General features: G+C 46.5%; 2 protein-coding genes across 2 annotated transcripts in view; one reads left to right on the plus strand and one right to left on the minus strand.

The window, feature by feature from the left end:
• The window catches only part of LOC143145302 (uncharacterized), a 150,300-nt gene that overhangs the window by 20,787 nt on the left and 104,580 nt on the right, over positions 1 to 24,933 (minus strand). The window lies entirely within an intron of this gene.
• On the plus strand, positions 11,168 to 13,677 carry LOC143146631 (uncharacterized). The gene is made up of 2 exons (XM_076311094.1): positions 11,168 to 11,623; positions 12,221 to 13,677. Exons 1-2 carry the CDS (start codon positions 11,168 to 11,170, stop codon positions 13,478 to 13,480), a joined length of 1,716 nt encoding a protein of 571 aa, XP_076167209.1. The 3' UTR covers positions 13,481 to 13,677.

The raw sequence follows: 24,933 nt of genomic DNA on the forward strand, positions 1-24,933 counted from the left end.
TCTTTCCCATCACCTAAACCAACCCGTCACTTTAGCCACGAATCCTATTAGAGAATATACTCCGGAAGAAAAAAACAAAATTATTAAAGAAACACACGACGATTTGAAACATTTGGGAGAAAACAAAACTATTGCCACCATTAAACAAGAACACACCTGGACTAATTTAGAGACGGACGTTCAAAATTACATAAAACACTGCGACACGTGCCAACGTAACAAACTGACGCGAATTAGACCTAGAGAAGAAGCCGTTATAACTGACACCCCTTCAAATCCCAATGACAAAATTGCAATGGACATTGTCGGACCCCTCCCACTGACGGAAAACGGAAACCAGTTCATCCTATCAATCCAAGATTACCTCACTAAATACCTAATGCTCATCCCTTTACAAAACCAAAAACCTGAATCCATTATAGATAAACTAATATCCCACTACATCTACATCTTCTCCTCACCGAAACACATCCTCACCGATCAGGGACAAAACTTCGTCAGTAAATTAATGGAACAATTCGAAAAAAACTTTTAAAATCCAGCATATCAAAACAACTAGCTTTCACCCTCAAAGTAATGGAGCCCTCGAGAGAACCCACGGAACTGTCAAGGATCTATTGCGCACCAGTATTGACGAAACCCGAACCGATTGGGACGAACACCTCAATTTAATTTCCATGGCATTTAACACCTCAGTTCATTCAACCACCGGGTACACACCTTTCCAACTAACCTTTGGACGAAAAGCCAACCTCCCCTCCTCAATCGCTCTGACACCCGCTTTATCCCATAACGAATTGTTTAAACTCTGGCGACAACGACACAACGATTACCTTAATTACGCTGAAATCAACATGGAAACTAATAAGAAACGATACAAAAGAGAACAGGATAGAAAAATTAGAATCCAGAGTCTATACAATGTCGACGACCTAGTACTCCTTCACAACGACCATAAACAAAACAAACTATCCCCAGAATTCCTAGGACCCTATAAAATAATCGAAGTAAGAAAGCCCAATTACCTTATACAAATTCAAAATAACAAGACACTCTTAGTACATGGAAATCGATTAAAACCCTATCATTTACCTTCCAGGCTAAAACCCGCGGCTTAGAAATCACCAACCTCAACCATTCGCAAATTGTACACGAAAACATAGAGAAAGTTTATATATATCATAGCGAAATTAAAATCAACGTAATCCTTAATCCTTCCGACATTAAGAGTGATCTGGACAAAGCTAACCGACTCATAGACAACATTAAAACCACATGCAAAGACTGCAACGACATTAACACAGCATACCTAACAGAAAAACTCCATAAATTAAACACCGAGTACACACGCCTTAGCACACTTTTACACCGACGCGCCAAACGAGGAATTCTAAACATAATAGGCTCCGCTTCTAAGGCCCTCTTCGGAACTCTTGACGAAGAAGACCTTACCCTAATAAATCAAAACATTGATAAATTATTCAACGAAAACGCGAAACTTTCAAAAATTATACGAAACCAAACAGCCACGTTCCGGACTATTCTTAACAGCCAAACCCTCCCACATTTCATCCAACAGTACGAAAAATTCACCCTTGACACACACGACACAGAGAAAACACTTGGACTACTTTTATTAGCTGAAATTATAATCACAGACATTAGGGAAAACATCGACAACTTACAAGAGACGATCACTTTAGGGAAACACGGCATCATACGACAAGAAATCATTGACCCGACACAATTCATGGACGCATACGGAAAAATCTTACATACACACCTAATCGTATCTCATATATCACCCGAACCGCATAATTTTCAAACACTAATCGATATCAGCCAGCTCAAAATCTACCTAACAAATCAAAAAATCATTTATTCGATCATCATCCCTATATTAGAAGAAAACGAATGGACGCACACTAAACTATACACTATCCCATACAAAAAGGGATCCACTTTTGTAGCCCCCTTACTAAAACACGAACACTTATTGAAAGCATCAGGACAATTCATACCCATCGACATCGCCTACTTAGATCATTATTGTAAACCGACTAGTCTCGCTAAAATCTGTAAACGCATCCAACCTACACAGAACACTAACGCTTTGGAATGCACCGATCACAACGAATGCTTGCTAACCATCTTCAAAATTCGAGAACTCACTTTCCTACCGATGTACGCGCCTAACGCATATATTGTCATACCAGAACACACCGTCACTATTACCTCACTTTGTAACCGAGAGGAGCAATTTATAATTAGCCAACCTGTCAAACTCACCAGCAATGAAGATTGTACCTTTTTGTATAACGACAATGTAATGAAAGTTGGAGGTACCACGCACTCAGTCAATATAACAGTTCAAAATTACACTCTCGGAAAAGATTTAACTCAATTGGAATTAGATAAACTTGAAACATTACCCATAGTACCCAGAGTAACTCCAAATTTCAAAGCCTACGTAAATAATCTAAATAACATAGAAACCCAACTCAGCGACCTCTCCTACGAACACAGAATCAAGTCAACTAAAGAAATATCCATCTCAATTATAACATATTTAGGATACGGAACAATAATTGCCGTCATTTTATTCATTTTATATAAGTGTAAAATCTGCTCGCTTTTAGGACGCCATATATTACCGAATATTTGTGTAAAAATCTGCTGCCAAGAGAACATTCAAACCAATAGCCCTCAGCAATACAAAGACGTACGATATTCAAGCCCTTTAAACGACAACGAACTACAGACTCCATGGACCACCATCCCGCAGACTCACGAATCATCACAAAGACGGAAAATTGTTCGATTTCTGGAACCTAATCGAATCTAAGAACGGGGATGTGAGGACCACCTAGCACGCCGATAAGACCGCCACGAAACCCAAACACCGGGATCACCGATAACCAAAAATCATGTATATAAGCCGCCGCCCTCTGAATAAATTAGCATTGATTGTTCAACCTTACTCGAGTGTGAATCTCTGACCGTCACCCGCTACGCACCTTTTTATTATTACGCCGGTTCGCCGTTATACGTTTCTACGGAGGTATTACGTTAAACAGTCACTTTCGTTAGTCGCATACTCTACGGAGGTATTCAGCTAAAACCGTGAACTTCGCTATCTATTAAATTACTTTACGAAGTAAAGACTTAATTAAGCCGTTTCACTTAAGTGATTCTGTTGCGATCCCGTGCATTTTAGTGCATGAGTGAAAGAGATTCTTGTGTTTATATTTTTATTCGTCGCTCCGATACGGTCCCGTGACACGTGCATCGACTCGGCAAGCCTAAAATCTTTTTCAGTCTTTTTTGATCCTTCTAACGTGCAGTCAGTATTCAAAAACCGTCAACGTTTTCATAGAGACACAATTAGCAGTAGAAAATTTTGTCAGTTTTGTCGATACCTTTTTGAAAAAATTATACCCTGTTACGAACATGGATGACGCAGAATTAGTGCGAATTATTGACGAGTTGTATATAACTGAAGAACATGGTGACAGTGATGAGGATGAGCAATTATTTGCGCCAAGCCGTCGGTGTGATCGCAGAATATATGGCGACAGTGAGTCTGGCGAAGAAGAATCGCAAGATGAAGATAACGAGAGTGATAGTGACGAATCTCTGACGAATTTCAGGGAAGTAAATGTGGAAAACGATATCCAATATAACCCACGCCCACTATTTTTTGAAATGACTGGCCCTAAACATATGCCATCGAACATATCGAAACCAATAGAGTATTTCAATTTATTTTTTATACTAGAATTTCTGGACATGTTGAGAATTGAAACAAATCGGTATGCACAACAGTTTTTCGAGAATGCTGGAGCAGCAAATACATCCACAACACTGACCTGGAAGAAAACAACAATCAAAGAGTTGAGAGCATTTATAGCCGTTTTACTCGAAATGGGAATAACCCGTAGGCCAACAATTTTTAGTTACTGGTCACAAAATCATCGACACATCCCATGGTTTGGCCAAATGTTTAGCCGGAATAGATTCCAGTTGCTTTGTAAATTTTTTCATACCGTGGACAATAGCACATTACCAGCACGAGATAACAGTGAATACGACCCAACAGCAAAGTTTGAACCTGTCGTTGCTCATGTAAATAGAAAATTCAAATTTCATTATTCACCACACCAGCACTTGAGCGTGGACGAATCATTAGTAGGAACAAAAAGCAGATCAACACTCACCCAGTATTTGCCAAATAAGAAGCACCACAAATGGGGCATAAAATTTTGGATGCTAGCCGATGGGATCTCCCATTATTGTCTGTCATTCTTTTGCTATCGGGGAGCCAAGGACCAACGGAACAAGAGAGAAATAAAAGAAAAAAGCCTCGCTCAAGTAGTAATAGATAAATTACTCAGTATGAGTAACTACTTTATGAAAGGATACCACATAACTGTCGACAATTTTTTTACCAGCATTGCCTTAGCAAGATCTCTGTTTGAGAAAAATACATTTTTATCCGGAACAATACGCAGTAATAGAAAACATATTCCATCGCAGCTCAAATCAAAATTGGAAGTGGGCGAATATAAGTACCAAAGAAATCGGGAAATACTTCTATTAGCGTACAGAGAAAAGAAATTACAAAAAAAAAATGTACTACTGTTATCAACGCATGGAACAGCCGCAAATAAAACGACTATAATTCGAAGACAGAATCAGGAAAGGGAAGTTCAAAAACCAGCACTCATCCACGACTACAATAAATATATGGGAGGCATTGATGTCTCAGATATGATGATCTACTCATATTTGGATGAGAGTAGAACAGTGGAATACTGGAAGAAAGTGGTATTTTCCATTTTTGCTCGCATGGTCTTGAATGCATACATATTATACCAACACAACAGAGAAGGAAAGGTTATGACTCGACTCGAATTTATAACCAGTATCATTCAGTCGATCTCAACAGAATGGATGGTGGAAAAAAATATGAATCCAGAAAGTTCATTGGGTCACACATCGAGGGATTCAACAGTCCCAGGTATCCACAAACTTCCTGGAAGAAGGGAAAAAGTTTGCGTAGTTTGCAGTAGGGTGGATGGTGGGCCTGTGCGAAGATCGCGCACAATTTGTAATAATTGCAATAAAGGGTTGCATGGTATATGCATTAGTAAGCATCAATGCTAATAAATTGCTTGTGTAAGTAAAAGTAAGGAAATATTACATATTTTTAGTGGCCAGAAAACTAACTATAAATATCTATAATAACACTTATATTTTTTTTAGTGACGTATTACCAGCTGCACGATCCACTTGTGTAGTAGATCTGTCTGACGCTTGCCGTGCATAGCGTTATCCTTCCGTTTTGTTATCCTACTTCTGCTATTGTATTGCAAATTATTGCAAAATGCAATGTCTATACATTATACTAAATGATGTATATAGAGCTATGACCAAATGATGACTTTTTTTATGTGCAATTACCATTTGAAAAAGAGAAATCACTTTTATACGATTTTTGTTATGTCTTATGTTTATGTTATTCTTATGATTTTCAACAAATAATGAAACACAATTCGTATCGTTTTATTCTCCCTTTATTTCCGAATATGCTGCTTTTTATATTTTGTAACTATCACTTCTACTTTCGTTTTTACGAGCATTTTCGCAAACCTCTGCAAATTCGCCGATTCGGCCCGGTATTCTTCGCTTAGGTACGTTCTTTTCGCCGGTACTAAAAGGGTTAAATGATGTGCAACACGTGGGACCCACTGTGCATGACGAACTCTTCGACATTATTCTACGATGTCGTCAGCACCCCTATGTATTGTCAGCCGACATCAAACAGATGTATCGGCAAGTGAAAATCAAGCCCGACCAAAGAACATTCCAAAGGATCCTATGGCGAGAGGACAGAACGGCGCCGCTCAGGAAATATAAACTAAACACCGTAACGTACGGCACCTCCTCGGCAGCATTTCTGGCCACGCGGTGCTTGAGGCAGATAGCGGACGAAAACAAGGAAACGTATCCGATTACCAGCAACACGATCCTCCACGATTTTTATGTCGATGACCTGCTAACCGGCACCAAAACTTTGGAAGCAGCTGTGAAAATAAGGAACGAATTGGAGCAGCTTCTTAGCGCAGCGGGGATGGAACTACACAAATGGGCCTCGAACGAACCGCTTATTCTACGAGAGCGAGACAGCTCAAGAAATGAGGCGGTCGCCATTCAGGGAGACAAGGATCCCAAAACATTGGGATTATGGTGGGATCCTAGCACCGACAGCTTGAAATACAAAGTGACTAATGTGGAAAGATCCAAGGTTACAAAGAGAACGATTCTGTCCATGATTGTGTGATGACCACCTAGCACGCCGATAAGACCGCCACGAAACCTAAACACCAGGATCACCGATAATCAAAAATCATGTATATAAGCCACCGCCCTCTGAATCAATTAGCATTAATTGTTCCACCTTAGTCGACTGTGAATCTCTGTCCGTCACCCGCTACGCACCTTTTAATTATTACGCCGGTTCGCCGTTATACATTCTACGGAAGTATTTTGTTAAAACAGTCACTTTCGCTAGTCGCATATTCTCTACGGAGGTATTCGCCTAAAGCCGTGAATTTCGGTATCTATTCAATTATTCTACGGAGTAAAGAATTAGTTAAGCCGTTTTCATTTAAGTAGTTCTGTTGCGACTCCGTGCATTTTAGTGCGTGAGTGGAAGAAACTTTAGTGTTTATATTTTTGTTCGTCGCTTCGATACGGTCCCGTGACATATAAATTGGCGATCGCTGCCAGGATCCGCTTCAATTCAAGAGGAGGAAACAGCCTACGTGTGATCTACGGAACACCTGCCGCTGGGACTACGTGTGCCACACTCGCTCTGGACGAACGGATCGAACCATTCGAAGGTAAGGAGTTCAGAATTTATCGGAACCCTCACCCGGTTATATCCTCAGACGACGAACTATACTCCGTCACTATGAACAAATCAGGCATGAACTCGCCCGCGACAAACATAACCGACTCCCTAGAGTCCATAATGAACCAATTAAAAAATATTCAAGACGCGCAAAATCAAATGCAAGGAGCTATTTTGAAATTACAAGAAAGAATAGAGACGACGGATAGAACCTTTGAAGCACAAACGAACGAATTCCGACGCGCGTTCGCCTCATTAGGAATAAACGCGCTCTCTGACGGACCAGCCATCACAGACGACGAAGACTATCGCGAAGAACGACCATTCAGACTCTCACAAAAAAACGGACCTACGACTCAATCAGAACGTAACGAATTGAGCCGAGCCAGCGAAATCCTTCGCACAATCAAAATCTTGCGGGGAAAAGATGACATGGGAGTGGAGGAATTTATCAAACAAGTGAAATTCGCCCGTGTCTCCTGTAGTGAACCCCTAATATTACTAAAGCTTATCATAGCGGAGAAAATCACCGATAACGCCGAACGAAGTATTCGGTATCACAACATCGAAACGTACGACCAGCTGTACCAAGCCTTGAGGACTCAGGTATCCACGCCAGTCACCACCAATGGCTGCCGTCACAGGTTACTGTCAACCAAACAGGGGTTCGGGGAAACAGTAACACAGTATAGCATACGGTTTCGCCAGGCGCTCAGCGAACTACTTTACGCCGTCCAAGCAAAACATTCTAACACTACTGCACGCCGCATCGCCATCGCGGAGGAGGAAGAAGAAACGATCCGGACCTACACCATGAATCTTCAAGAGAAAATTGGAACGATAGTCATAGCAGCGAATCCGAAGACGTTAATTGAAGCCCAATCCAAGGTCACCGACATCGAACTCTGGACCCAAGATAGAAATTCCCGTAGCAACACCGCCGCGAAATCCGCTATTACTAACCGCCCACCACCATCGAACAGATTTATTCATCCACCCAACTTCATCCCTACCAGACGACCAGACAGACTAGACCAACCGCGTACGATCATCTGCGACTTTTGCAAACGACCCGGACACCCAAAGAACAATTGCTTCCAGTATAAAAATTTTCAACAACGACAGAACGGGAAAATCCCACCTCGCGTGAACCACCTAGAAGAGACCACGGGAAACGATACGGCGACAGAGACAAAACAATCCCACGAAACGCTACCCGAATACACTACACACCCGGACGATTACGACATATACAGTGCAGACGAGACCCCACAGGAAGAATACGACGATTTTTACTCGACACCGGAGCAGGAGTAAACCTTATAACAGAACGCGACGCACCAACCAAAATAAGACTCAAAGAAACTAAATACATTCAGCTCGGACGAGATAAGTATCCTATCCATTACATGACGCACGTTCCCTTCCTACAGATTAAACACCCGTTCCTCATAATACCAAACGACTTCCCGCTAATCGAGGATGGAATATTTGGACTGACATTCCTCGAACAATATCAATTCAACATCACCAACGAGACGATAACATTAAACGGTATAACGCTAAAGTTACAGGAATCACCCGAAGAAATAGAAGTACCACCAGGCAAACATGTTCACCACATCAAAATTATTGACAGCCATCCTTGCCGTGTATTGTTCATCAACCCTGGTAAGCAATCTTTGACAACTACCAATATTGAACCTAAATTGAAATTTTCAAATTCCAATCGAGTGCTCCAACTCATCGACAAATTGCAACTTAACCACATTGACAAAAACCATCGCGACCCAATCGAAAAAATTATAGCAACATATAACGGAGTTTTTACCTTAGATTCGGACCCCTTACCCTGTGCCTCTCTCACCCAACACGAAATCACCCTAAAAAATCCTCGACCTATTAACATTAAATCTTACAAACCACCGGAATGCCATAAGACAGAAATTAACCGACAGATCTACGAAATGTTAAACAAGAAAATTATTGAACCATCAGACTCTCCTTTTAATTCCTCCATCTGAGTAGTTCCCAAAAAACCGGACGCACCAGGAAAAAGAAAATGGAGAATAGTAATTGACTTTCGAAAATTAAATGAACAGACGGAACAAGACGCTTACCCCCTACCTAACGCTGACGAAATACTCCAACATCTCGGTAATGCAAAATTTTTTTCTGCACTTGACCTATCCGCCGGTTTCCATCAAATCCCTATGAATCCCAACTCCAAACGATACACCGTCTTTTCCACATCCGACGGACATTTTCATTTCAATCGCATGCCATTCGGACTCAAAAACGCACCCGCGACGTTCCAACGAATGATGGACAACGCCCTACGCGGACTGATAGATAAATACTGCTTTGTATACATGGACGATATTATCATTTTCGGACAGACAATCGAGGAACACAACAAAAATTTAGCCATAGTATTTCAAAGACTACAAGACCTAGGCCTAAAACTACAAATCGACAAATGTGCACTTTTAAAACCGGAACTAGAATATTTAGGACACGTAGTGACTGCAGACGGAGTAAAACCAAACCCCGACAAAATTAAATCCATTAAGAACTTCCCTCAATCCAAGACACCCACCCAAATAAAAGCCTTCCTAGGACTGACCGGATATTAAAGAAAATTCATTCAAAATTTCGCGAAAATTTCCAAACCCCTCATCCCCCTTACAAAAAGGACGAAAAAATCCTAAGGACACACCTAATTGTATCGCATATATCACCCGAACTGCATAACTTTCAGACATTAATCGGTATCAGCCAGCTTAAAATCTACCTGACCAATCAAAAAACCACTGTCACCATTACTTCACTCTGTAACCAAGAAGAACAATTCATAATCAATCAACCCATCAAACTTACCAGTAACGAAGATTGTACTTTTTTATATAACGATAATGTAATGAAAGTTGGAGGTACCACATATTCAGTCAACATAACAATCCAAAATTATACCCTCGGAAAGGATTTACCCCAATTAGAATTAGACAAACTCGAAACATTACCCATAGTACCCAGAGTAACTCCAAATTTCAAAGCGTACATAAATAATCTGAACAACATAGAATCACAACTCAGCGACCTCTCCTACGAACATAGAATTAACCCTTTGCACTCGAGAGGTGAGTCTCACTCACTACTCGGTTTGATGCCACAACTCGAGAGGTGACTGTCGGTCACCACTTCGGTAATTGTTCACGTTTTGTTTCTTCGACACGTGTTCCGATGCTCGCTTTTTATGATCTTCTGAAGTGTAAAATGATATTCCTTCAAATGGAGATAAGACTCTCTTATCTAAAATTAGTACGCAGCCACGAACCGAACTCTACCTTCGGTCTCAGTTCGAACTTGACAGCCGTGGCAATAGAACTAGAAAAGTTGAAGTTTTTGATCCCCATTACCATGGAACGCAATAATGAAATAAGCTTTAGTGAAGATGAGTTTGATTTAGAGTTGCTAAATGAGGAAATTACAGCCATACACAGAGAGCTTGGCGATAGAAAGAACACGAGCAGTGATAATAATAATGACGAAGTAAGAGGTGTAAGAAGGCGAAAAATTAGAATAATAGACAGTGAAGGTGATAGTGACAGTGATGCTGGAGAAGACCCACAATCCGACAGTTCGGAATGGATTAGCTGTGCAGAATCCGAAGAAATACCCCAGAGAATACCGTTTATAGCTGGCAAAAATCCTGCAGGACCGCACATATTCGCAGACACGAAAGAACCGTTGGATTTTTAAAAATTATTTTTTACCGATGAACTCGTAAATGAAGTAGTTACAGAAACGAATAATTACGCAAGAAAAAGTTAGAAAATAAAATACTATCACTCGATATGGCGAATTTGGAACAACGTGACTACCGAAGAAATGTGGGCATTTATTGACGTTATAATAAATATGGGGACAATGCCGCTCGTGAATTTGCAAGAGTACTGATCACGGAATGATGTTAGTTACATACCTTTTTATTCAAGCAAATTTACCAGAGATAGATTCAGCCAGATTTTTTGGACGCTGCATCTAAAAACAATCCCAACAACAGGTCCAAGAACCCGTTTGCAGCTAGTAAGCTGCTTTCTTGAATATATAAATTCCAAGCTTTTGAAGTATTTTACACCGGGAGCAGAAATTTGTGTGGATGAGTCCACTATCAAATTCAAAGGTCGGGTTTCCTTTATCACGTATAACCCGAAGAAACCAACGAAATGGGGTATTAGGGTCTACACAATGGCAGACTCAAATACTGGTTATATTTGTGGTATTCTGCCGTATTATGGAAGTCTTACCACGGAGAAATTGATAAGGCCTGACCTTCCGATATCTACAAGAATACCACTGCACCTTTATACAATGCTCCTGGAGAAAGTGCCTGGTAGTCAAGGACGCCACATGTTCACCGATCGGTACTATACCAGCGCTATCCTGGCTGAAGAGTTATTGAAACTGAAATGCCACTTGTCAGGAACAATACTAACAAATAGGAAGCATTTGCCCAACCAAATCAAAAAACCAAAATTCGGCAGGAAATCGACAGTAGCATTCCGCAAGGGAAATACATTAGTTCTATCATGGAAAGACAAGAGGGTTGTCACGTGCTCGACGAACTGGAACAATGCAGGAATGACTTCTGTGAAAAGAATGTTACGAGGTGGTGTTGAAAATACCGTCAAGAAGCCTAATGTTGTAATAAATTATATAAAACATATGGGTGGTGTCGATCGTGCAGATCAATTAGCCGCAACGTACTGTTTTTTGCGAAAATCATTGAAATGGTGGCGTATATTGTTTTTTGGGGGGATTGAAATATGCTCAATAAATTCATATTTACTTTATAAAATGACTAAATAGCAGAGAGGAGAACAGCCGCTTAATCACTTGAGGTATGTCAAAACCTTAGTTGAACAATTGACTGGAGATTTTCATCAGATACGTGCTCGATTCTCAAGCTCAACTTCCAGCTCTGAAAACGACCGCCTAAATGGAAAGCTACACAACATTCTGACAGGAGTTAGGAAGGATTGTAAAGTCTACTCTCAAAGAACTAAACATGGCAAGAGACATCAAACGACATATTATTGCGATACTTGTCCCGATAAGCCGGGCATACATCTCGGCAATTGTTTCTTGAAATATCATACAAAACAAAATTACAAAGTCTAATGTTAAACAAATTATCCTCATAAAGATGTAAAAATACATTAAATATTAAAATATACAAGTTTTGTATGTTACTTTGCGTGTGTAATCATTTTATATTAGAGGTAGTAAGGTCATCAAAAGCGCTACGAAACGTCTCGAGTTGCTGGTTGGTCCGCACGGAAACGGCCTGTAGCGCAAAGGGTTAAAACCCTACCATTTACCTTCCAGGCTAAAACTCGCGGCTTAGAAATCATCAACCTCAACCATTCGCAAATCGTACACGAAAATATAGAGAAAGTTTACATATATCACAACGAAATCAGAATCAACGTAATCCTTAACCCTTTCGACATTAAGAGCGATCTGGACAAAGCTAACCGACTCATAGACAACATCAAAACCACATGCAAAGGCTGCAACAACGTTAACACGGCATATTTAACAGAAAAAGTCCACAGATTAAACACTGAGTACACACGTCTTAGCACACTTTTACATCGACGCGCCAAACGAGGGATTCTGAACATAATAGGCACCGCCTCCAAAGCCCTCTTCGGAACTCTTGACGAAGAAGACCTTACCCTAATAAATCAAAACATTGATAAATTATTCGACGAAAACGCGAAACTTTCAAAAATTATACGAAACCAAACAGCCACGTTCCGGACTATTCTTAACAGCCAAACCCTCCCACATTTCATCCAACAGTACGAAAAATTCACCCTTGACACACACGACACAGAGAAAACACTTGGACTACTTTTATTAGCTGAAATTATAATCACAGACATTAGGGAAAACATCGACAACTTACAAGAGACGATCACTTTAGGGAAACACGGCATCATACGACAAGAAATCATTGACCCGACACAATTCATGGACGCATACGGAAAAATCTTACATACACACCTAATCGTATCTCATATATCACCCGAACCGCATAATTTTCAAACACTAATCGATATCAGCCAGCTCAAAATCTACCTAACAAATCAAAAAATCATTTATTCGATCATCATCCCTATATTAGAAGAAAACGAATGGACGCACACTAAACTATACACTATCCCATACAAAAAGGGATCCACTTTTGTAGCCCCCTTACTAAAACACGAACACTTATTGAAAGCATCAGGACAATTCATACCCATCGACATCGCCTACTTAGATCATTATTGTAAACCGACTAGTCTCGCTAAAATCTGTAAACGCACCCAACCCACGCAAAACACTAACGCTTTGGAATGCACCAATCACAACGAATGCTTGTTAACCGTTTCTAAAGTCCGAGAACTCACTTTCCTACCGATGTACGCGCCTAACGCATATATTATATTATCATACCAGAACACACCGTCACTATTACCTCACTTTGTAACCAAGAAGAGCAATTCATAATTAGTCAACTCATCAAACTCACCAGTAACGAAGATTGTACTTTTTTATATAACGACAATGTAATGAAAGTTGGAGGTACCACGTATTCAGTCAACATAACAGTTCAAAATTACACTCTCGGAAAAGATTTAACCCAATTGGAATTAGACAAACTCGAAACATTACCCATAGTACCCAGAGTAACTCCAAATTTCAAAGCGTACATAAATAATCTGAACAACATAGAATCACAACTCAGCGACCTCTCCTACGAACATAGAATTAAGTCAACTAAAGAAATATCTGTCTCAATTGTAACATATTTGGGGTACGGAACACTAATTGCCGTCGTTTTATTCATCTTATATAAATGTAAACTCTTCTCACTCTTAGGACGCCACATATTACCGAATATTTGTATAAAAATTTGCTGTCAAGAAAACATTCAAACTAATAGCCCTCAACAATACAAAGACGTACTGTTATACCAAACCGTAATCATGCTACGATACCTACCGCATTGCATTCTTAGGATTAATCTCTGTTCCCATGCGAGCCAATTCATAGAAGTCAGATAACGTAAGTCAGCCAAAACACTTCTTGGACCAGCTTACGTGACTTCCCGTGTGAACCTCATGCTAGGATCGAACTCTTTCTTTGTCACCGAACGATATAAAGACCCGTCGAAGACCCCGAGGGTCACTCTTCTCTAAGTCATGTCTAAGTGCTAAGTACGTCCGTGAAATTCTTGTCAGTCGGTCTATTTCAATAAAACCTCAGTAAAGTGCCAAGGGATCGTTGAATTCTACACGAGTGATCCTTCAACCCTTCCCTCCTGCATAACAGAGGCAATAATTTGGTGGCAGCGGTGGGATAGACCGCAAAAATTCGACAAGGAAAACCAAAGAGACTTGTTACTGGACGTAATTACGAGATACAGTTTACTGGGTAAGTCAATATCAGATTATACTTACCAAAATCCGAGAAGAATACTAGAAACAGATTCGAAAAGTGAAACACGTAAACTCAATAAGTTAGAGACACGTTTATTAGACAGAATGAAAGTGAACTTTCTTCCAAAACAATATGTAATAGGCTTAAGGAAGCTGGATACCTTTCACGTATTGCTAGGAAGAAACCATACGTTAATGAAACAAATAGAAAGAAAAGGCTTGAATTTGCAAAAAAATACATAAATAAGCCGTTAGAGTTTTGGAAATCTGTTATTTTCTCCGACGAGAGTAAAGTTAATATTTTTGGAACAGATGGAAAATGTTTAGTGTGGAGAGAAAAAGGAAAAGCTTTAAACCCAAAAAATATGAAGCCTACACTAAACCACGGTGGAGGGAGCATCGTGATATGGGGGTGCATGGCCGCGAATGGTTTGGGTAATTTGCATTTCATTGAAGGAATTATGGATAAATATGAATACCTGAATATTTTGAAATTGAATTTGAAACAAAGTGCAGAAAAATTAGGGATATCGGATTGTTATTATTTCCAGCAAGACAATGATCCCAAACACAAGTCTCATTTACTTAGAGAATGGTTGTTATACAATACACCACATGTCTTGGAAACACCTCCACAGCCTCCAGATATAAATGCTACAGAACATATATGGGAAAAACTGAAACGTCGTGTTCGAAAACATACAATTTTGAACAAAAACGAGCTAAAGAGTGCGTTAAAAGAGGAATGGGCAAAAATTGATAAAAATATAACAAATAATTTAGTTGCATCAATGCCCAAGCGATTGCAAGCCACAATAGACAGTGAAGGATATCCAACGAAATATTAATTCATTTATTAATTTGTTATTTTGATTAGTAATTCAAGAAAGTATCTACTGTATGAATACTTTTTTCCCAACGGTTTCCGTACTCATTAAGAATTTTATTATATAATATGTATTAAGATGCTTCAATTTTAATAAGATATATATCGTTTAAAAACTGTGTTAATTTCCTATATTGTACCATATTTCGTTGTTAAATTAATGTTCTGTAGAAAAAGTTAACGGCATTAAATGTAGAGCTCCTACTGGTGCATGAATACTTTTTTCGCTAACTGTATATACAGTCTGTCTAACAAGAGCGTGTACGGCAAAACTTTTTTCTATGAATTGTTAGCTGGGAAATTGCCACTCGGGCAAGTATCCTGACCCTTCCTCTAAGATGCTTTCTACAAAAATACTCAGTTATCGCCTATTCTTGGTCAGAGCATTACATATTTTGAGAGTTACACATTACGAGTGTCGTATACGCATCACGTTACGAAGCAGTGTTTCTGCGTTCGCATCCGAAAGGATCAAAAATATAATACTCAGCAGCTGCTAAGTACATGAAAAAGTCAAAAACATTTGGTAGTAAGAGGGTGAATGGATATTTGGAGGTAAAAAACGTCGATGGTCTGCCAGATCGTGGCATTTCCCTCAGGGGCTGTAGCTTGTTGCTACAGTACGGGACTGGCAAACCCGAGGTGCCCGATGCCAAACCACACCGTAAGACTCCTGTTGGTCGTCGCAACGACCCACTCCCAATTCCTCTTTTGGCTTTGACAGTGGTACGTGACGGCAGGAGGGACGGGGGCCTTGGCTTTACCGCCCGGGCCGCGAGGATGGTAACTCTATAAATTGCCCTCCAATCCTAAGCTGCGGTGCGCGATGATGGGATGCGTGGTTGGGGGGGAGGCCCCAATCCCAAGCGGCCAACTCCGGGGTACCTGCCGACCCCCCGGAGTATTTAGGCCTGCCCGGGTATGGCGGCTCTGCCCGGGTCGACTTACTTTCCGACCTACGCGTGGGAACAGAATGAATAATATTCAAAAGAAAAAAAAAGGGGGAGGGGTGACGGAGCGTGTGGCGCGAAGGGTGGCGACGGAGGGGGCACTCGTGCCCAACCCGGCGCCGTTCGAGGAGGGGGACGAGACGGCGTCGGTCTCGTCCCTGGCGTCCGCGACCAGCGCCGCGGGCGTAAAGAGGCGCAGGACGGTGGAGGGGCGGAGGACGGAGGAAGCTCCGTCCACGTCCGCTGCTCCACCGTTGCTCACGGTGAGCGACGGGGAGGAGGACCTCAGGGACGAGGATACGGCCCATGTATCGGCCCGTATTGCCTCGTCCCTGAGGTCGATTGAGAAGGTGGCCACCACCTCGCGAGGGCTGACTACAGCCTCCGCGAGGTCGGTTGGCCAGGCCGCGACGGAGGCGCGGAGGGCTCTCCAGGAGCTGGGACGCCGTGTCCCAGCTGCCTTGGAGTACACGAACGCCCAACTGAGGCAGCGTGTGGAGGCGCTGCAAGACGAGCTGGCGTGCTCGCGGAGGGAGACGGACGCCCTTAGGAGGCGCCCTCATCCGGGGCCGACGGGCGACTGCACGTGTGGGAGGGGGAAGGCGGGAGCTCCCCCCACACCAGCGACGTCCATGAGGAGCATCGAGCTCCAAGGGCGGAGCGCCGGCGGGACCGAGGACCGGGCCCGGGAAACAACCGGGGGGCGGGGGACCGCAGGGGGGGACCATCGCGGTTCCGGGCCCTGCGGCAAAGACGAAGGGCAAGGGTGCCACGGTGGGGGCGACGGCGGGGGCACAAATGCCTCCGCCGCCGCCCCCATCCGGTCCCTTGTGGACGGAGGTCCTGGGCCGAAAAGAAAAAAGGACGGCGAGGAGGGCGGCCCGGGTGCCGCCGCCTCCCCCGCCGGTTGCCCCGAAGAGGGACGGAAAGGCGGGGAAGGCGAAGCCCCGTCTGGGACGCCCCCCTTCAACGGCAGCAGTCATGCTGACCGTCCCGGAGGGGGGGGGGGGGCGTCTCCTACGGGGAGGTGATGGCGGCGGCCAAGGAGAAGATATCCTTGGCAGCACTCGCCATCGAGTCGGTCCGCCCGAGATGGGCGGTGACGGGGGCGCTCATGCTGCGCGTGAGCGGCCCCGACAACGCAGCCAGGGCGGACCGACTGGCCGAAAAGCTGGGCGAGGCCTTGGCGCCCCGGGGTGTCAGGGTCGCCCGGCCCACAAAAAGCGCGGAGCTGCGCGTTTGTGGGCTGGACGACTCGGTCACCCGGGAGGAGGTGACCGGGGCGCTGGCCCAAGCCGGTGGCTGCTCTGAGGGGGACATCCGGACCGGGGAGGTCCGGCGGTCCTCCTCCGGCCTGGGAGCGGTGTGGGCACGGTGCCCTCTTCCGGCTGCCCGGAAGTTAGAAGCAGTCGGGAGGATCGTGGTGGGGTGGGTGTCGGCGAGGATCGAGGTCCTCGCCCAACGCCCACTCCAGTGCTACCGCTGCCTGGAGACGGGCCATGTCAGGCAGCGGTGCACCTCCGCGGTGGACCGCAGCGGTGCTTGTTACCGCTGCGGTGCCGAAGGCCACCGCGCGAGCCACTGCGCGGCGGCCCCCAAGTGCCCGCTGTGTGCGGACATGGGGAGACCCGCCGCGCACCGAATGGGGGGGAAGCAGTGTACCCCCCCATCCCGACGAGGGCAGAGGAGGGGGGCGCCGGGGCCGCTCCCGGCGCCGGTGAGAGTAGCCCCAGCTGCGAGCGCCGAGGCGCCCGCGGACCTGGCCGCGACCGCCGCGACGGCCGCAAAGAAGGGGTCGGAGGCGGCGGCGGCGTTGATGTCCGCGATGGAGGTGGACATTGGCCCCGCCGCCGTCCTCACGGAGGTGCCACCAGGAGGCGGTGAGGAGGCCATCAATTAATGGCTCCCCGCCTCCTCCTGCAGGCCAACCTCAACCACTGCCGCGCAGCGCAGGACCTAATGTGTCAGACGCTGGCGGAGTGGGGGGGTGGTCTGGCAGTCGCTGCCGAGCCGTACCGCGTCCCCGACCATCCGCATTGGATGGGGGATGCGGACGGCTTGGTGGCGGCTGTGTGGCAGGGCGGTGACGGGTCCCCTCCGTTCTCCTTACTGGAGAGCGGGGCGGGATTCGTCGCCGTCCAGTGGGGGGGAGTCGCCGTGGTGGGGTGCTACGTTTCGCCCAACTGCGGCCTTGCTGCCTTCGAGCAGTACTTGGCCGGGGTGGGGGCGTGCCTCACAAGGATTGCGCCCCGGCCGGTGCTGGTCCTGGGGGACTTCAATGCCTGGTCTGTGGCATGGGGGTCCCCCAGGACCAATCGAAGGGGCGAGGCTCTGGGCGACTGGGCGGCGGGCTTCGACCTCCGGTTGATTAACCGGGGGTCGGAGCTGACGTGCGTGCGGCGCGGGGGAGGGTCCATAGTGGATTTGACGTTTGGATCCCCCGGCGCCGCGCGTATGGTGTCCGGGTGGGACGTGGTGGTGGGGGAGGAGACATTATCGGACCACCGGTATATCCGCGTGGTCTTGACCTCCCCCGAGGCCGCCGCGGCCCCGCACCGACACCTCCGCCCGGGAGCGGGTAGCGCCCCACCACCACCACGCAGATGGGCGCTTCGGCGCCTTGACAAGGACGTCCTGGTGGCAGCCGCTCTAGCCGAAACCTGGCCTCGACGGGAGACCAGGCTGCCCGACCTGGAGGGGGCCGTGGCTCGGCTCGGGAGCGCCGTCGCGCGCATTTGCGACGCGGCGATGCCCCGAGTCGGGCCGCGGTCTCCTCGTCGGGCGGTGTACTGGTGGTCGGGCAAAATCGGGGAACTGCGGACAGCATGCGTCCGGGCCCGACGTCAGTACACCCGCGCGCGTCGTCGGGCCGGACGGAACGGCGACGACGGCGCGCGGGCTAGGGCGGCGGAACTGTACGAGTCCTATCGCGCGGGAAAGAGGGCTCTGCAGGTCGCCATCAAACGGGCCAAGGCCCAGAGCTGGAAGGAGCTCCTCGAGACCCTCGAGCGGGATCCATGGGGGCGCCCATACCGGATAGTTCTGAATAAACTCCGGCCATGGGCGCCCCCGATCACCGAGGGTCTCGACCCCCAGCTCTTGAGGGACGTGGTCGACACGCTCTTCCCGATCGTGGGGGAGAGCGGGCCACGTCCCTCTGCGGACCCGACCACCTGGTCCTCGGAGCTGGGGGTCTCGGCTGGGGAGCTAGCCGCGGCCATCCGAAGACTCGGGGCGAAGGATACTGCCCCTGGTCCTTCGGGAGTGCCCGGCCGAGTCTTGGTCTTGGCCGCGGACGTCCTGGGTGACGGCCTCCGGGAGCTATTCGACCGCTGCCTGGAGGCCGGGCGATTCCCCTCCGCATGGAAGGTGGCCCGAATGGTCCTCCTCCGGAAAGAGGGTAGGCCCGCGGACTCTCCGTCCGCGTACCGGCCGATTTGCCTGCTCGACGATGTGGGCAAGCTCCTAGAAAGAGTCGTGGCGGCCCGCATCGTCGGGCACCTGTCGCGGGGTGGGCCCGGGCTGGCGGAGTGCCAGTTCGGGTTCCGGGAGGGCCGGTCGACGATCGACGCGATTCGACGCGTCCGGTCCCTCTCGGCCTCGGCGGTCTCCCGGGGTGGGGTGGCATTGGCGGTGTCCTTGGACATCGCCAATGCGTTTAACACCCTACCCTGGGAGGCGATTAGGCGGGGGCTTGAGGAACATCGAGTCCCCGCCTACCTTAGGGCAGTCGTCGAGGACTACCTCCGCGACAGGTGGATCGAGTATCCGGGCCGGTGCGGGACGGAGAGGAGAGCGGTGTACTCCGGGGTTCCGCAGGGGTCGGTGTTAGGACCCCTGCTGTGGAACCTCGGGTACGACACCGTCCTGCGGGCCGAAGACCTCCCCGACGGCGTCAGTCTGACGTGTTACGCGGACGACACCTTGTTGTTGGCCGTCGGGGGGGACTGGAGGGGGGCTGTTCGGGCCGCCGAGGACGGTGCCCGGCGCGTCGTCTCCCGGATCAGGGGGATCGGTTTGGAGGTGGCTCTCCACAAAACCGAGGTACTCGGGATGTATAGACCCCGGGGAGAGCCGCCTCCCCCCCTGATCCGGGTGGGTGAGACAGACGTCGAGGTGAGGTCTCAGATGAAATATCTGGGACTTCACCTCGACAGCCACTGGCGCTTCGAGGGCCATTTCCGGGCCCTGGCCCCGCGGTTGGAGAGGATAGTTGGCGCTTTGGGCCGTATCCTCCCCAACCTGCGGGGCCCGAGTGACCGGGTTCGCCGCCTCTACGCGGGAATGGTCCACTCGGTGGCCCTATACGGGGCCCCCGTTTGGGCGGGCGACCTGGCCGCCTCCCGGCGCAGCAAGGTATTGCTGCGCCGGGTTCAAAGGCGGCTTGCACTGCGGATCGCCCGGGGGTACCGGACCGTTTCGTATGAGGCGGCGAGCGTCCTGTCAGGGCTACCCCCGGCGGACTTGATCGCGGGCGCGCATGCAGCTTTCTACGAGGGCCGCGTGCGCGCCCGCGAGGATGGGGTGGTCCTGGCGGGATGCGAGGTGGAGGCCCTCAGGCGCCAGGCCCGGGAGTCCATGCTGCAGCTTTGGCAGCAGCGGCTGGCCGAGCCGTTGTTCGGCCAGAGGACTGTCCGGGCTATCCGGCCGGTCCTGTTTGAGTGGCTGGGTAGGCGCTTCGGCTCACTCACCTACCGGTTGGTGCAGGTGCTGTCCGGGCACGGATGCTTCGGACGGTACCTGTGCCGGATCGGTGGGGAAGAGGCGGCGCGCTGCTGGCACTGTCCAGCGGACGAGGACACGGCGCAACACACCCTCGAGGTGTGTCCGGCCTGGGGGGTGGAGCGCCGTGTCCTCACGGCCGTGATTGGGGCGGATCTATCGCTGCCGGGCGTGGTACGGGCCATGCTCGGCAGCGAGACGAAGTGGCGGGCCGTGGCCTCCTTCTGCGAGGAGGTAATCTCGCAGAAGGAGGCCGCGAGCCGCATTCGCGAGAGGGGGAGACCGCGAGCGAGGCCTCGTCCGAGGCCGGGGGCGGGTGGGCCTCCGGAAGGGCCGGGGAGGCCACCCTGAGAGCGGCGGGCGGGGGTGCGTAGCCCTTGAGGCTCGTGCCACCGCCCGTCGCCTGAGGGGGGGGAAGAATAAGGGACGGCGACGCTCTCGAGGGCGGAGAGGCCAGAGCCGCCCTCGGGAGCGTACGAGCCGGGGTGCGGCTGCGCCGACGGCACGGTCCCAGAGCCGTGCCTCCGGCGCGGCTATGGGGGCCGTGGGCGGTCGCGAGTGTGGGACTCGCGGCCGCCCTCGGGCGGCCCCCGGGAGTGGGACGTCGGAGCAGTGTGGCCCTGCTCCGACGTCGGGCGCCAGAACGCCGAGGAGAAAACAGGGAAGGGAGGGTGAAGTACCCCCTCCCTTCCCTGGAACGGGAGGACACGGGCGCGAGAGCCCTGCACGGGGGAGCACCTGATGTTATGATGTCTTCGGTCCCAGGTGCTCCCCCTGCATAGTGCGAGGATGGCCACCGTGGTGGGTTTTAGTGGGTAGGTCCCGCGCCCGATGGGTTTCCTTCCGGGCGCGGGGAATCCCACACTCCCCCCGCCCCTCCCCAGGCGGCGGGGGGGTCTTTCGAAGATTTCCCCCACGTTAAAAAAAAAAAAAAAAAAAAAAAAAGATCGTGGCATTACACCAAAGACAAACAAGAAAGACACAAGAAAGACAAACTGATAATGCGGACATTCGAGAAAAATCCTGGTCTATCCTTACTTAAAAAAAAAGGTGTGAATATATCATGCAAAACCATAAGAAGACGTTTATTGGCCAATAATGTGAAATTTCGTAGCAGATTAAAAAAACCGCTACTGTGCGACAAACATGTCGAAAAAAGACTCGCTTGGGCAAGAGCAAATTCGGACCGCGATTGGGACAACGTCATCTTTTCCGACTAGACTAAAAGATTATTGTAGCCTTTCATACTTTAAAACAATCGAATACGTTAGAAAGTATTCATAGAAATTTAATTAGAAGAGCAGAAGTATCTGTTCGGCAGAATGGGCAACATTTTCAGCAATTTTTGTAATAATAAACTTTATGATTACTTCATATTATTTCATTATGTGTTCCTAATTTTCCGTTACGGCAAAAACAAACTTAAACTGCGATAATATCCATCGAGACAACGATCTACAGTGAGACCCGTTATAACGAGACGTGATAAAGTGCACGCGTACCGAGCGAAAATTCAAAGTCGATTTTCTCGAAAACAAAGCCTCAAACGAACAATTTTTATTCTATATTTTCGACTTCTTTTTTCGTGTAGAATCACCCCCTTTCCGCTTGTACCACCAGTTACCAACCACCCTGTATATATGGGATTGGTAAAATTACCAGCTATACACCAATATTGGTCCAATGATCCTGCTTATTTGCAAACGTTCCCGAAAAAAGTCATGTCAAGGAACAGATTGGAACTATTACTAAGAATGCTACATTTTGTAGACAACAAAAACAATAATGGTTCCAATCGCTTATTCAAAATACAACCAATTATAGACACTTTGGAAACCAATTACCAAAAATATTACAATCCAACCGAGGACATATGCATTGACGAATCCTTGATTCCCTTTCGTGGCCGCGTACTGATAGCTGCCAAACAAATACTAAACAACCTAGCATCGTCAAGCTTCAAACTTAAGCTTAATAAGTCCTTATGTATACTTTCCAAACAACTACTGCCATCTGCTAGTCGGATCGGGTACTTATAGTACTACCCTTGTACAATCAAAATTTAGCTATCGTATTTCAACGTATTAGAGAAACAGAATTCAAACTCCCACCCGATAAATGTGAAATTTGAAAACCCGAACTCGAATATCTTCAACATATAACAGCAGAAAGTGTCAAACGTGATCCGAAAAAACTCGAGCCTATAAAAAACTTTAAATTTCCGAAGAACTCCACGGACGTTAAATCCTTTTTCGGAGTAACAGGTTACTACCGAAAGTTCGTACGCTACTTTTCCAAAATAACTAAAGAAGATACCCTTCCATTGGACTGATGAACACTTAAAATCCTGCAATACCCTGAAACAAATTATATGTATCGTTTGTACAATATTTCAATTTCGAAGAAACCTTCACCCCAATAACCGACACCTTCAACGAAAGTTTAGGAGCAGTACTTTCCCAAAACCATCATCCTTGTTGTTACATCTCCCCTACCGTTAATCCCGCTGAAAAGAATTACATCACTAGCGAGAAAGAACTTCTTGCAATAGTTTGGGCACTCAAAACCTTAGGCAGTATCTTCTAGGGCAGAAAATTTATTATTCAAATGGACTATCAAGCTTTGAAATGACTCTATAATATCATAGATTCCTTCCCCAGACTCACGAGATGACAATTGAGACTCGAGAAGTACGACTATGAAATAGAGTTCAAAACAGGAAAAATTTAAAGTTTATGCAGAAAAAATGGACTGTACCAATACATCTATAGATTTAGCAATTATACGTCTACACACAAACAACGATACAGTCTTTGAAGTCTATCAAAACTAGAAAACTATCCCTTCTGCTGCTCCGAAATCTCGATACTGTCGTCCTTATGTATACTTTCCAAACAAATACTGCCATCTATACGCCAGATCGGGTACTTCTGGTACTACCCTTGTGCAATCACAATTTAGCTATCATATTTCAACGTATTAGAGAAACAGAATTCAAACTCCCACCCGATAAATGTAAAATTTGAAAATCCGAACTCGAATATCTTGAACACGTAACAGCAGACAGTGTCATACCTAATCCGAAAGAACGTAAATCCTTTCTCGGATTAACAGGTTAGGTCTGGGTTAGGTCCTTATGTATACTTTCCAAACAAATATCGCCATCTATACGTCAGGTTGGATACTTCTAGGACTACCCTCGTATATATGATTCTGAAAAAATGTGACGAATGTGTGGGAATATGTATATCGAAAAATTTCGTAATGGCGTTGAAAATCTCAAAGACATGGAAGGATAAGAGCATCCTTCTATCATTGATAATGAAAAGATATGTTGAGTAAAATCTGCATACAACTGTTCGAGATCTTGCACAGAAGCTATGTCTGAGTAAAACAACGTATGAATGAAACACATCAAAAGTTTTGAGCCAAAGATCAACATTTGGGCCACACACGAATTAACCACTTGCGCTATAAAGACGTGCTACGTCGAGATACTTTTGTTCCAAAACCGCCAGCGACGTGTATACCACGTCGATTTGTCGCAGAAACAAAAACGACGTGTTCGTCACGTCGACTAACAATTAGATCGTTCATTATTCGAGCTACAGTTCCAGAGTGCACGACATTATGTATCGTCATCGATATTCTAGAAATATTTCAGAATCGATACGGTACGTTGTACAGATTGTTTTACATGAAAATTCTTGTGGTTTGCGATACATTTTATTATAACACTGAAAAATTGAATAATGTGTTTCAAAAATTGCAATCCATGCAAATCAATGCCATAGGGACAGTAAGATGCAATAGAAAGAATATGCCCAAAGAGCTCGCAACGATAAAGCTGAAAAGATCAGAAGCTATTTCAAGATCGTGCAAAGGTATTTTAGCTGCAAAGTGGAAGGATAACAAAGATATAAAATTATTTTCCACGAAACATAAAAAAATTGAAATGATGGA

This window comes from Ptiloglossa arizonensis, chromosome 1 (genome assembly GCF_051014685.1).
Source record: "Ptiloglossa arizonensis isolate GNS036 chromosome 1, iyPtiAriz1_principal, whole genome shotgun sequence".
NCBI lineage: Eukaryota > Metazoa > Arthropoda > Insecta > Hymenoptera > Colletidae > Ptiloglossa > Ptiloglossa arizonensis.

Coding starts and splice junctions, on each gene's coding strand:
- LOC143146631 (XM_076311094.1), top strand. CDS start 11,168: ATGGCAGACTCAAATACTGGTTATATTTGTGGTATTCTGCCGTATTAT. Junction 11,624..12,220: donor CCGTCAAGAAGCCTAATGTT/GTAATAAATTAT, acceptor GGTCATCAAAAG/CGCTACGAAACGTCTCGAGT.